This window comes from Bombina bombina, unplaced genomic scaffold (genome assembly GCF_027579735.1).
Source record: "Bombina bombina isolate aBomBom1 unplaced genomic scaffold, aBomBom1.pri scaffold_732, whole genome shotgun sequence".
NCBI lineage: Eukaryota > Metazoa > Chordata > Amphibia > Anura > Bombinatoridae > Bombina > Bombina bombina.
In genome coordinates, this window is record NW_026510804.1 from 32,128 (window position 1) to 47,663 (window position 15,536).

The 15,536-nt window shown below is 38.1% G+C and overlaps 1 protein-coding gene across 1 annotated transcript in view; it reads left to right on the forward strand.

The window, feature by feature from the left end:
- Positions 1–1,317: 1,317 nt before the first annotated feature.
- Positions 1,318–15,536, forward strand: part of LOC128643468 (solute carrier organic anion transporter family member 1C1-like) — an 89,826-nt gene continuing 75,607 nt past the window's right edge. The window contains exons 1-2 of the mRNA XM_053696316.1: positions 1,318–1,417; positions 4,986–5,132. Of these exons, the coding sequence (XP_053552291.1) occupies positions 1,318–1,417; positions 4,986–5,132 (247 nt within the window). The remainder of the gene's footprint in view (positions 1,418–4,985; positions 5,133–15,536) is intronic.

The following is a 15,536-nucleotide window of genomic DNA, read 5'->3' on the forward strand; positions in this document are numbered from 1 at the left end:
CATGTTGTTGGGATTTTCACACGTAATAACCAGTTAACCCATTCACACTGCCTTGCAAACATGGAAGAAGAGGGAAAAGAAGAAAAAAAAAAAAAAAAAAAAAAAAAAAAAAAAGAAGAAAAAAAAGAAAAAAGTAAAAGTAAAAAGGGGGCTCACCTACATTATTCTCACGGAGCCTGATTCTTTCGTTCTTTCTTTTAGTCACTTCCCCTCTCGTATTTTAACTGCTTTGACTTTCTTATCTGAATACTTTACTTTTCCTCTCATCCTCTCTTAACACTAATTATCTTTGTCCCTCCTTAAACTACTCTATAACCAGTTATCCATGCATGTGGGAACAGCTCGAGAGCTACTAAATCCATAAAGGAGTTTGAGGAGAGAAATGGTGCCAGAATGGCTTTTTGTATGACTACAGGATAAGATTGGATAATTGGTAGCCAACCGACTAAGAAGGATTTTATTCTTCCTTCAGAGGCACTTTTTAAATGAAATGATTCAAAAATAATTTGATTTTGGATCTGTTGCAATATCTGGGATAATCCCAGAACTGCATTAGATTGCCAATGTTTAACAATCTGCTGTCTAACAGCTAGAATAATAGTATTTAAAATGTTTGCTTGAAAGCCCTTATTACTAGGGACTTCTAACCATATTATCTCCTTGGGTGAGAGAATGACAGTTGTCTTATATAATATATTAAACCAGTATTCTAACTTCCGCCATAATTGAATAATCTTTGGACAGTACCAAAACATGTGTAAGGTGTCCGCCTTAGGTTTCTTGCAGCGGGAACAAACCCCTTCATTAGTCGGATATAATTTCGCCATTCTTGCAGGGGATAAATAATAGTTATTAATAAGCTTTAAATGGGATTCTCTCCAACTCCGTGGAATTTCACATTTCTTTAAGTTAATCATACTTTGTTTAATTTTCCCAGAGTCTAGTGCCGGAAAAAAGGGGGTCCAGCTTGATATTAACTTATCTTGAAGGATTAATGTTTGTTTGGAGAGCATAATATCATACATAAGAGATATGGAGGAATTACCAATCAAAAATTTTTGAAAACATACATTGAGATCCGACCATGCACCAAATCCACTCCTGTCCCATTTTCGAGTATAAATAAGATGGCGCAGCTGAAGATATGCAAAAAAATTAGATCTAGCTAGATGAAAATGTTGGGAGAGCATTTCAAAAGAAATTATTTGCCCTTCTTGTGAAAGAATCTGACAAACATATTTAAGGTCTTTCCCGGCCCACTCTTTAAATACTGCCTGCTTAATACCCGGTGAAAATAGTGGATTTCCCATAATCGGCATGAATGTTGAAAATGTGAAATCCACTTTAAGTAATGTACAGCACTTCTGCCAGGCCGTGACTACATTTCTAATAGACATGAGTGCAGTTATATTATTTGGTAAAGATTGTAGGGGACAATGCAAGATTGCTTTTAAAGAAAGAGGAGAGACCATGTGATTCTCAATCTCTAAGGATGAAACCAACTCCTTTTCTAAAATCCAATCCACAGCTGTTTTACTTAGACAGACCCAATTGTATAGCTTAAGATTGGGAAGAGCAAGACCAGCTGCTTCAAATTTCTGCATGAATCTCTCCAAAGATATACGCGGTTTCCTGCCGCACCAAATGAATTTGGAGAAGCAGGAATACAATTTACGTAAATCCTTACTAAGGATGAACAAGGGAAGATTCTGAAGAGGGTAAAGTAATCGCGGGAAAATAATTGTCTTGATTAAATTGATGCGGGCTGTAATAGAAAGTTGAAATACCTTCCACAGATCCAGATCAGCTTTAACCTTCTGAAACAGTGGTAAAAGATTAAGACGATACCAGTTCCTCGGAGGGAAATTTCATTTTTAACAGCCAAAGGCTTTTTGGCTTTAATACTGGATTTTGGCCATCGGGGGCAGCAGACAGACACATTACAGATTGTATATTTTTAATATGTACAGTATAATTTGATATTAATAAACTTTGTGTTTAATATTCATAGGATCATATAGTGCTATTTTCTCTGATCACTTCAATATCAGACATAAGCATATTTTTAATAATCATATTAATAAAGAATTTATACTACTAACTATTATCTTAAAATCCATTTAAAAATATCTTTGGCTATTTCCTTTTATTCATATAAAACCACAGCATATCTCATATTCAGTACACCTCCCATTGGGGCAACCACAGGTCTACTCGCTATATGCCTGGAAAATAAAGAAACAGATTATTAAAATTGGCCATATTAAATCCTTAAAAACGTTGTATGTTTAAAGAAAAATACATATGATTTCTAGGTTTTCAGCTATTCATATTTAATATGTGTCTGAATATATATGTTCATTTGAGTAATTCCATATATTCATACAAAATACAGCAGATTAAACATTGTTATATAGTATTTAAATTATGCAGGCTGTAGTTTAAAAATGAATTTAATGGCTACAATGCAAACCATGTGCTTTTGCATAGCCAAACTTCCATTGTCTAGAATTTGTGGATTCAAAAACAATAGGGGGCCCTTAACATCTTTGCATACCTTTAGGCCATGTCTGTTTATTATTTACAGGATCTGATAAGTTATCATTATCTTGGGCAGGAAATCAACTTCAAACAGAGCAGTCACATGGTGACATCTTCTTTCAAAATAACTGTCTGATCTGATTATACCACATGTATTTTCTTTGATCTCACCTGAATGCATTGTAATCAGGAAAGGGAATCCTCACGCTTGATCCAAGATTTATAATATACAAAATATACATGGCCATTTCTTTTGAAGCAATTTGCCTTTCTTTGAAATGACAGTCTGAGATTAACTAGGCCAATTGTCTTTTCTAAGATTACTTTGAAAACAATTTCTTTTGATCATTGGGACACAGGCTTATGCTGTATCTTGTGTACTCAAAAGAAGTGGGTGCTAAATTACACACATTGGGGCATATGTATCAAGCTCCATATGGAACTTGATGCCCCGTGTTTCTGGCGAGTCAGACTCGCCAGAAACAGCAGTTATGAAGCAGCAGTCACAAAGACCGCTGCTCCATAACTTGTCCGCCTGCTCTGAGCAGGCGGACACACATCACCGGAAATCAACCCGATCGAGTATGATTGGGTTGATTGACACCCCCTGCTGGCGGCCTATTGGCCGTGAGTCAGCAGGGGGCGGCGTTGCACCAGCATCTCTTGTGAGCTGCTGGTGCAATGCTGAATACGGTGAGCGTATTGCTCGCTGTATTCAGCGAAGTCTGGCGGACCTGATCCGCACTGTCGGATCAGGTCCGCCAGACTTTGATAACTTGGGGCCAATGACATTATTTTAACAACCATTTTAACAACTTTCCAATTTACCTCCATTAACAAAATGTGCACAGTCTTTTTATATTTAAACTTTGAGTCACCAGCTCCTACTGAGCATGTGCAAGAATAAGTGTTTATGCATTTGTGATTGGCTGATGGCTGTCACATGGTACATGGGAGTGGAAATAGACATAACTTTTAAAATTGTCAGGAAAAAAATCTACTACTCATTTGACATTTAGATGAAGTGCTATTGCATTGTCTTGGTATCTTGCATTTGTTGATTATGCAAATCTACTGTGTTGACTTGTCCTTTAATAGACAGTGGGTCATATACCATAGATAAAATTCCATTATTAGATAGTGGGCCATATACCATAGATAGCGTTCATCAATAGATAGTAGGCCATATACCATAGATAACATTCCATCATTAAATAATTGGCCACATACCATAGATACAATTTCATTATTAGATAGTAGGCCATATACCATAAATAACATTCGATCATTAGATAGTGGGCCATATAGCATAGATAGCATTTCATCATTAGATAGTGGGCCACATACCATAGATACAATTTCATTATTAGATAGTAGGCCATATACCATAAATAACATTCGATCATTAGATAGTGGGCCATATAGCATAGATAGCATTTCATCATTAGATAGTGGGCCATATACCATAGAAAACAATCCATTAATAGATAGTGGGGCATATACAATATATAGTGTTCCATATCTAAATAGTGGGCCACATACCATATATAAAGTTTTATTGTAGGCCATATACCATAGATAAAGTTCCATCATTAGATAGTGTGCCACATACCATAGATAATGTTCCACCATTAGACAGCAAGCCATATACCAAATATATCATTTCATCATTAGACAGTGGGATTTATACCATAGATAACGTTCCATCAATAGATAGAGGGCCACATACCATAGTTAATGTTTCAATCCCAATGATTTTTGAAAACATCCATAAGTTAAGGCTATAGTTTAGCAAATTTATAGATTGTGTAAGTGGATTTTAGTGAAAAAGTTGCATTATTGAATAATTGTATTAAATGCCCATTGTCTGTGCCTGTCCATTTGTCAGTATGGAGTGCAGTTTTAGGGACACATTTCAAAAAAGGACATTACAGAATTGGAAAATGTTTTGAGAAGGGACAAGAAAACTAATAAGGACAATGGATGATTTGAACTAGCTCAGTTTGCTTAATTAAATAGAAGCTTGAGAGGTGATATGACTACTTTATACAAATATGTTCAAGTCCCATACACAGAGTTGGTAAAAGTGCTTTTTATTGCAAGGCAGTTGTTTATGACAAGAGGTCAGACTTTCAGGCTAGAGGAAAGGAACATAAGAGATATGATTGTAATTATTGAGTTCGCTTTGTAATTGTATTAATGTAAGTACAACTGGTAACTTCTTGATAATAAATTAGGTAGGGTCTGCATAGGTTGAACTCAATGGACTTCTGTCATCTTTTAACCTCAGCTACTTTGTTACTATGCTACATCCAGCACTTGGTCTGTCTAGAAATAGACCTATAGCGTCATTTACAAATAGCTGGCGTTGCTTACAGAATTATAAAATGAAAGGAAACAAAACAATGGAGAATCTAATAAATGTGTTTTTTTTTCTAACCCAGGCTGTGACAGAGATGTGGGAAACAATTTATGGATATATGTTTTATTGGGGAATCTCTTACGTGGAATTGGAGAAGCACCAATTCAGCCTTTAGGAATTTCCTATATCGATGACTTTGCCAGTGAAGACAATGCTGCACTATATATAGGTAACTGTAATTCATCTTTATTTCACTAGACTAACAAGCGATCAGATTTGCTATATTTACAATATTATTGTTTGATGGGAAACCTTAATAGCCAATAAAAATCAAGGAATGACACTTATTTTTATTAAATATTTTCTAAACATCAAGTTTTCATGTTGTGTGAAATATAGGTGATCTAAATAACAGACAAATCAAGTCAGTGTAACAATCCCAGCCTGCACTAGTGCTGACCATATACACAATGTTGCCTCACTGGCTCTCAAATAGCTCAAGGTATTTTTGTGTCAGACACTTAAAGGGAGCATACAAAAGTGTTTCAATGTACTTTTATTGCCAAATTGACATGCATGTGACTTGCACAATGTATGTATAAGATTGTTATAAACACAGCTGCCATATAGTGCTCAAGTCACATGCACGCTCCTGAGCCTTTGTCAGTATGCTCTCATGGAAAGTAACTAAGGTTAAAAAAAATATGACCAAGAAATAGAGGAAATTTTACAATAGAAGTAAATTGTCTTTTTTTTAATTATATACTTTATCTGTTACCCTTCCCATCGACCAGTGGGTTTGCCTATAGGGTATATTATGCTGTCCATAAACCAAAGGGTGTGTCATTGTTTTATGTTTCCCTGCCCATAGACCAATGGGTGTGCTTATAAGGCATGTTACCCTGCCCATAGGTCAATGAGTTTGATTCTAGGGTATATTACCTGCTCATAAACCAGTAAATGAGCTGATAGGGTATGTTACCTTACCCATAGGTCAGTGAGTGTGTCTATAGTGTGTTACTCTGCCCATAGACCTGTGGGTTTGCCTATAGTTTATGCTACCCTGCCCACAGACCAGTGGGTGTTCCTATAGGGTATGTTTCCCTGCCCATAGACCAATGGGTGTGATTATAGGGGCATGTTACCTGCTCATAGACCAGTCAATATGCCTATAGGGTATGCTATCTTACCCAAAGGCCAGTGGGTGTGTCTATAGTGTATGCTACCCTGGCCACAGACTAGTGGGCGTGCCTATAGTGTATGTTACCCTGCCCATAGACCCATGGGTATGCCTATAGCATATGCTACCCTGCCCATAGACCATTAAGTGTGTCTATAGGGTATGCTACCCTACCCATAGACCATTAGGTGTGTCTTTAGGGTATGTTACCCTGCCCATAGACCAATGGGTGTGCTTATAGCATGTGTTACCCTGCCCATAGACCAATGGACACACCTATAGGTTATATTACACCTGCCCATAGACCATTGGGTGTTCCTATAGGGTATGTTAACTTTCCCATAGTCCAATGGGTGTTCCTATAGAGTAACCCTGCCCATAGACCAGTGGGTGAGCCTATAGTGTATGTTACCCTGGCCACAGGCCAGTGGGTGTGCCTATAGTTTATGTTAATCTGCCCACAGACCCATGGGTATGCCTTTAGCATATTTTACCCTGGATATAGACCAGTGGGTATTCCTATAGGGTATGTTAGCTTGCCCATAGTCCAATGGGTGTTCCTATAGAGTAACCCTGCCCATAGACCAGTGAGTGAGCCCATAGTGTATGTTACCCTGGCTACAGACCAGTGGGTATGCTTATAGTGTATGTTACCCAGCCCATAGACCAATGGGTGTTTCTGTAGGGTTTGTTACCCTGCACATAGACCAGTGGGTGTTCCTATAGAGTATGTTAGCTTGCCCATAGTCCAATGGGTGTTCCTATAGAGTAAACCTGCCCATAGACCAGTGAGTGAGTCCATAGTGTATGTTACCCTGGCCACATGCCAGTGGGTATGTCTATAGTGTATGTAACCCTGCCCACAGACCCATGGGTATATCTATAGCATATATGTTACCCTGCCCATAGACCAAAGGGTGTTTCTGTAGGATTTAATACCCTGCCCATAGACCAATGGGTGCGACTATAGGGTATGTTACCCTGGCCATAGACTACTGGATGTGCCTATAGGGTATGATAGACTGCCCGTAGACTAAGGGCTATTCCTATAGGAAATGTTACCCAGCCCATAGACCAATGGTTGTGACTATAGAGTATATCACCCTGCCCATAGACCAGTGGATGTGCCTATAGGGTATGTTACACTGCCCATAAACAAATACGTGTTCCTATAGGGTATGTTACCCATCCCATAGATTAATGGTTGTGCCAATAGGGTATATTACCCTGCCCATAGACCAATGGGTGTGTTTATAGCATATGTTACCCCACCCATAAACCAGTGGGTGTTCTTATAGAGTATGTTACCCTCCACATAGACCATTGGTATGTGCCTATAGGGTATGTTATCCCATGCATACACCAATGGGTGTGCATGTAATGTATGTTACCCTGCCCATAGACCAGTTGCTCTGTCTCTAGGGAAAGTAACCCTGTCCATAGAACAATAGTTGTGATTATGGGGTAAGTTACCCTGCCAATAGACCAATGGGTGTGACTATAGCATATGTTACCCTGCCCAAAGACCAATGGTTGTGCATATAGGGTATGTTACAAAGAAAGTAGGGGTGTGCAACAGCGCTAGATGGGTACCAACAGATAAGGAATATCTCCTACATAGAGACATAAAGGTATTTAATCTTTGGCGCCACTAATGGCTAAATATAATTTGAGTACCAGGCTAATGTATATAATAAAAAACAGTTAAAAATTAAAAACAGGATGCGCTAATTTTGAATCCAAATGCAAGTGTAACCAAAGCAATTTGTCAATGCAACAAATCCTAGACTCATAAGCGCAACATAAATACAAGGGCCACCTGTATGAGGAGTCGCTACAATGTAGCTAATGAAGGATGTAACTGGCCTATGTAGAATGACCACTGACGGCTAACAACAGAAATGTATGTCAAACAAATGACTATCTACACGTCAGATAAGAACTAAAGGGACACTCAATCAAAATTAAACTTCCATTATTCAGATAGAGCATGCAATTTTAAACAACTTTCTAATTTACTTCCATTAACAAAATGTGCACAGTCTTTTTATATTTAAACTTTTTGAGTCACTAGCTCCTACTGAGCATGTGCAAGAATAAGTGTGTATGTATTTGTGAATGGCTGATGGCTGTCACATGGTACGCGTATGCATTTGGGATTGGCTGATGGCTGTCACATGGTACAGGGGGAGTGGAAAAAGACAACTTTTAAAATTGTCAGAAAAAAAATCTACTACTCATTTGAAGTTCAGACTAAGTGCTATTGCATTGTCTTGTTATCTTGCATTTGTTGATTATGGAAATCTACAGTGTTGACTGGTCATTAAGCTTATCACTATAGGATTAGCTTCAGAAGTAGCGAACAAAAATCAGTGTAGTATCATAAATACAATACTGCTAGATCTTTTAATGAAAAACAACTTTATAAAATACTGTTAAAAATAATAAAAATAAAAAGTTAAAAACATTCACATATGTAAATACATGGTTCACCTTAAAGGGACAGTCTAGTCCAAAATAAACTTTCATGATTCAGATAGAGAATGTAATTTTAAACAATTTTCCAATTTACTTTTGTCACCAATTTTGCTTTGTTCTCTTGGTATTCTTAGTTGAAAGCTAAACTTAGGAGGTTCATATGCTAATTTCTAAGCCCTTGAAGGCCGCCTCTGCTCTCAGGTCATTTTGACAGTTTTTCACCACTAGAGGGTGTTAGTTCATGTGTGTCATATAGATAACACTGTGCTCACGCACTTAGAGTTCCAGAGAGCCAGCTCTGATTGGCTAACATGGATGTCTGAAATAAGGGGTCAGTCTGCAGAGGTTTAGATACAAGGTAATCACAAAGGTAAAAAGTACATTAATATAACAGTGTTGGTTATGCAAAACTAGGGAATGGATAATAAAGGCATTATCTATATTTTTAAACAATAACAATTCTTGTGTAGACTGTCCCTTTAACATCATAAGGGGAATGACAGGTTGAGATGATAAAAGTTCAAATAAGTTTGTTGATTTCCAAGTTGATAAAAAACAATGCAAAGCGTTCTGTGGATAGACAAATAGACAAGGGATCCTTATCGGAGTATGGCGACGTTTTTAACTTGAGGTGCTTTTAGCTACTTACACCATAAGTTGATGATAGCTGCTTTGCTCTAAAGAGATATTGAGGCCGAATTATCATATGTCAGAGTGCGGATCAGGTCCGACAGACATCGCTGAATGCGGAGAGCAATTTTCTCTCCGTATTCAGCATTGCACCAGCAGACTCGCCACCCCCTGCAGACTCCCGGCCAATGGGCCGCCAGCAGGGAGGTGTCAATCAACCTGATCGTACTCGATCAGGTTGTATTGTGGTGATTCCTGTCCGCCTCATCAGAGCAAGCGGACAGGGTTACAGAGCAGCGCTCTTTAGACCGCTGCTCCATAACTTGTGTTTCTGGCGAGTCTGAAGACTCGCCAGAAACACAGGCCCACAAGCTCCATACGGAGCTTGATAAATGGGCCTCATTGTCCTTTCAATCCTTTTGCTTGTGTCCTCCGTTACCGGGACTTTACTTCGGCTTTCTCCTCAAACTGCTTTGTTTGTATGCGCCTCTGTAGTGACCCCTACGTGACAGGATAAGGGAGCACCTTTGGTTGTTCCGTGTGGAAACTTTTTGCAAGAAAACTGTTTTTAATTTGGGCGCCTGTACAGAACCTCTGAAAGGTCAGTGGTCATTCTACATAGGCCAGTTACTCCCTTCATTAGCTACATTGTAGTGACTCCTCATACAGGTGGCCCTTGTATTTATGTTGCGCTTATGAGTCTAGGATTTGTTGCATTGACATCTTGCTCTGGTTGCATTTGGATTCGAAATTAGCGCATCCTGTTTTTCATTTTTACTGTTTTTTATTGTATAAATCAGCCTGGTACTCAAATTATATTTAACCATTAGTGGCACTACAGATTAATTACCTTTATGTCTGAGAACATATTAGTTTTTTTTCTTTTTTGCTATATAGGGTATGTTACCCTGCACATAGACCAGCGGGTGTGCCTATAGGATATTTTACTTTGCCCCTAGACCAATGGGTGTTCCTATAGGGTAACACTGCCCATAGACCAATGGGTGTTCCTCTAGGTTTTGTTACCCTGCCCATAGACTAGTGGGTATGACTATAGGGTTTGTTACCCTGGCTATAGACCAATGGGTGTGACTATATGATATGTTACCCTGGCCATAGACTAAAAAGTGTGCCTATAGCATATGTTACACTGCCCATAGACCAATGTGTGTTCTTACATGGTATATTTCCCTGCCCATAAACCAGTGGGGTGTATATAATAAATGTGACAATGCCCATAGACCAATGGGTGTGTCAAGGGTAGGTTAACCTTCCCATAGAGCAGTAACTGTGCTTAAAGGATATGTTAACCTGCCCATAGACCAGTGGGTAAGTCTATAGGGTATGTTACCCTGTCCATAGACCTATGGGTATGCCAATAGAGTATGTTACCCTGCCCCTAGACCAATGAGTGTGCCTATAGGGTATGTTACCCTGCCCATAGACCAAATGGGTGTGCCTATAGGGTATGTTACCCTGCCCATAGACCAAATGGGTGTGTCTATAGGGTATGTTACCCTGCCCATAGACCAAATGGGTGTGTCTATAGGGTATGTTACCCTGCCCATAGACCAAATGGGTGTGCCTATAGGGTATGTTACCCTGCCCATAGACCAAATGAGTGTGCCTATAGGGTATGTTACCCTGGCGTCTATCATTTTTAAAGTTGTCACAGTGCAAAAACATTGGGGTATCTTTGGTCTAAAGCAGACATCCTCAAACGTCACCCTCCAAAGGTTTTGGACCTACATTTCCCATTATGCTCAGCCAACATATCAGCTGGCTGAGCATCATGGGAAATGTAGTTCCAAAACCTCTGGAGGGCCAAGTTTGAGGATATCTGGTCTTAAGCATGTGATGGAATAATAATGTTTGCACAGTAGTCATCAACATTTCTGTTCAATTATTCATTTTCAGTGTGTGATAAAAACATAGTTAGGAGTTTTTCCCTTTAAATGCAGTTTTAGTGTGATGCTACAGGGCATGCTAGATGCACCAAATCATTACTGAATCAACCATAATTCTTACAAGTCAGTCCCTACTTTACATGTCCTTTGTTTTAGTACTTCAGGGAGAAGCTTAAGGTGGACAAATGGAAAATATAGACAATTCTATCAATGCTTTTCAACAATGGAGTAGACTCCTAAAGTCCTATCTCTGTTACCAATGACATTTGATTTCTCCAGAAAAGGAGAGCGCTAAAGACATACACATGGTACCTATAATACTTATTACTGCAGAGGAGGAGTCCGCTAAATACATATACATGGTACCTATAATACTTTATTACTACTGAGGAGGAGAGCGCTAGAGACATACACATGGTACCTATAATACTTATTACTACAGAGGAGGAGTCCGCTAAAGACATATACATGGTACCTATAATACTTTATTACTACAGAGGAGGATAAGGCAAGAGACATATACATGATACCGATAATATTTATTACTACAGAGGAGGAGAGCGCTAGAGTCATATACATGGTACCTATAATACTTATTACTACAGATGAGGAGAGCGCTAGAGACATATACATGGTACCTATAATACTTTATTACTACAGAGGAGGAGAGCACTAGAGACATATACATGGTACCTATAATATTTATTACTACATAGGTGGATAAGGCAAGAGACATATACATGATACCGATAATATTTATTACTACAGAGGAGGAGTCCGCTAAAGACATATACATGGTACCTATAATATTTATTACTACAGAGGAGGAGTCCGCTAAAGACATATACATGGTACCTATAATATTTATTACTACAGAGGAGGAGAGCGACAGAGACATATACATGGTACCTATAATACTTATTACTACAGATGAGGAGAGCGCTAGAGACATATACATGGTACCTATAATACTTTATTACTACAGAGGAGGAGAGCACTAGAGACATATACATGGTACCTATAATATTTATTACTACATAGGTGGATAAGACAAGAGACATATACATGATACCGATAATATTTATTACTACAGAGGAGGAGTCCGCTAAAGACATATACATGGTACCTATAATATTTATTACTACAGAGGAGAGTCCGCTAAAGACATATACATGGTACCTATAATATTTACTACTACAGAGGAGGAGAGCGACAGAGACATATACATGGTACCTATAATACTTATTACTACAGATGAGGAGAGCGCTAGAGACATATACATGGTACCTATAATACTTTATTACTACAGAGGAGGAGAGCACTAGAGACATATACATGGTACCTATAATATTTATTACTACATAGGTGGATAAGGCAAGAGACATATACATGATACCGATAATATTTATTACTACAGAGGAGGAGTCCGCTAAAGACATATACATGGTACCTATAATATTTATTACTACAGAGGAGGAGTCCGCTAAAGACATATACATGGTACCTATAATACTTATTACTACAGAGGAGGAGAGCGACAGAGACATATACATGGTACCTATAATACTTATTACTACAGATGAGGAGAGCGCTAGAGACATATACATGGTACCTATAATACTTTATTACTACAGAGGAGGAGAGCACTAGAGACATATACATGGTACCTATAATATTTATTACTACATAGGTGGATAAGGCAAGAGACATATACATGATACTGATAATATTTATTACTACAGAGGAGGAGTCCGCTAAAGACATATACATGGTACCTATAATATTTATTACTACAGAGGAGGAGTCCGCTAAAGACATATACATGGTACCTATAATATTTATTACTTCAGAGGAGGAGAGTGCTAGAGACATATACATGGTACCTATAATATTTATTACTACAGAGGAGGAGTCCGCTAAAGACATACATGGTACCTATAATATTTATTACTACAGAGGTGGATAAGGTGAGAGACATATACATGATACCGATAATATTTATTACTACAGAGGAGGAGAGCGCTAGAGTCATATACATGGTACCTATAATATTTATTACTACAGAGGAGGAGAGTGCTAGAGACACATACATGGTACCTATAATATTTATTACTACAGAGGAGAGTGCTAGAGACACATACATGGTACCTATAATATTTATTACTAGAGAGGAGGAGAGTGCTAGAGACACATACATGGTACCTATAATATTTATTACTAGAGAGGAGGAGAGTGCTAGAGACAAATACATGGTACCTATAATACTTTATTACTACAGAGGAGGAGAGCGCTAGAGTCATATACATGGTACCTATAATATTTAGTACTACAGAGGAGGAGAGCACTAGAGACAAATACATGGTACCTATAATACTTTATTACTACAGAGGAGGAGAGCGCTAGAGTCATATACATGGTACCTATAATATGTATTACTACAGAGGAGGAGAGCGCTAGAAACATATACATGGTACCTATAATATGTATTACTACAGAGGAGGAGAGCGCTATAGACATATACATGGTACCTATAATACTTATTACTACAGAGGAGGAGAGCGCTAGAGTCATATACATGGTACCTATAATATTTATTACTACAGAGGAGGAGATCGCTAGAGACATATACATGGTACCTATAATATTTATTACTACTGAGGAGGAGAGCGCTAGAGACATATACATGGTACCTATAATATTTATTACTACAGAGGAGGAGAGCGCTAGAGTCATATACATGGTACCTATAATATTTATTACTACAGAGGAGGAGAGCGCTAGAGACACATACATGGTACCTATAATACTTTATTACTACAGAGGAGGAGAGCGCTAGAGACACATACATGGTACCTATAATATTTATTACTACAGAGGAGAGTGCTAGAGACATATACATGGTACCTATAATATTTATTACTAGAGAGGAGGAGAGTGCTAGAGACATATACATGGTACCTATAATATTTATTACTACAGAGGAGGAGAGCGCTAAAGACATATACATGGTACCTATAATATTTTATTACTACAGAGGAGGAGAGCGCTAAAGACATATACATGGTACCTATAATACTTTATTACTACAGAGGAGGAGAGCGCTAAAGACATATACATGGTACCTATAATGCTTTATTACTACAGAGGAGGAGAGTGCTAGAGACATATACATGGTACCTATAATACTTATTACTACAGAGGAGGAGAGCGCTAGAGACATATACATGGTACCTATAATACTTATTACTACAGAGGAGGAGAGCGCTAGAGACATATACATGGTACCTATAATATTTATTACTACAGAGGAGGAGAGCGCTAGAGACATATACATGGTACCTATAATATTTATTACAACAGAGGAGGAGAGCGCTAGAAACATATACATGGTACCTATAATATTTATTACAACAGAGGAGGAGAGCGCTAGAGACACATACATGGTACCTATAATAATTTATTACTACAGAGGAGGAGAGCTCTAAAAAGACACATACATGGTACCTATAATAATTTATTACTACAGAGGAGGAGAGCGCTAAAGACATATACATGGTACCTATAATGCTTTATTACTACAGAGGAGGAGAGCGCTAGCGACATATACATGGTACCTATAATGCTTTATTACTACAGAGGAGGAGAGCGCTAGAGACATATACATGGTACCTATAATACTTATTACTACAGAGGAGGAGAGCGCTAGCGACATATACATGGTACCTATAATGCTTTATTACTACAGAGGAGGAGAGCGCTAGAGACATATACATGGTACCTATATATTTATTACTACAGAGGAGAGTGCTAGAGTCATATACATGGTACCTATAATATTTATTACTACAGAGGAGAGCTCTAGAGACATATACATGGTACCTATAATATTTATTACTACAGAGGCGGAGAGCGCTAGAGACATATACATGGTACCTATAATATTTATTACTACAGAGGAGGAGAGCGCTAGCGACATATACATGGTACCTATAATGCTTTATTACTACAGAGGCGGAGAGCGCTAGAGACATATACATGGTACCTATAATACTTATTACTACAGAGGAGGAGAGCGCTAGAGACATATACATGGTACCTATAATGCTTTATTACTACAGAGGAGGAGAGCGCTAGAGACATATACATGGTACCTATATATTTATTACTACAGAGGAGGAGAGCGCTAGCGACATATACATGGTACCTATAATGCTTTATTACTACAGAGGAGGAGAGCGCTAGAGACATATACATGGTACCTATATATTTATTACTACAGAGGAGGATAGTGCTAGAGACATATACATGATACCGATAATACTTATTACAGAGGAGGAGAGCGCTAGAGACACATATATGGTACCTATAATAATTTATTACTACAGAGGAGGAGAGCTCTAAAGACATATACATGGTACCTATAATACTTTATTACTAC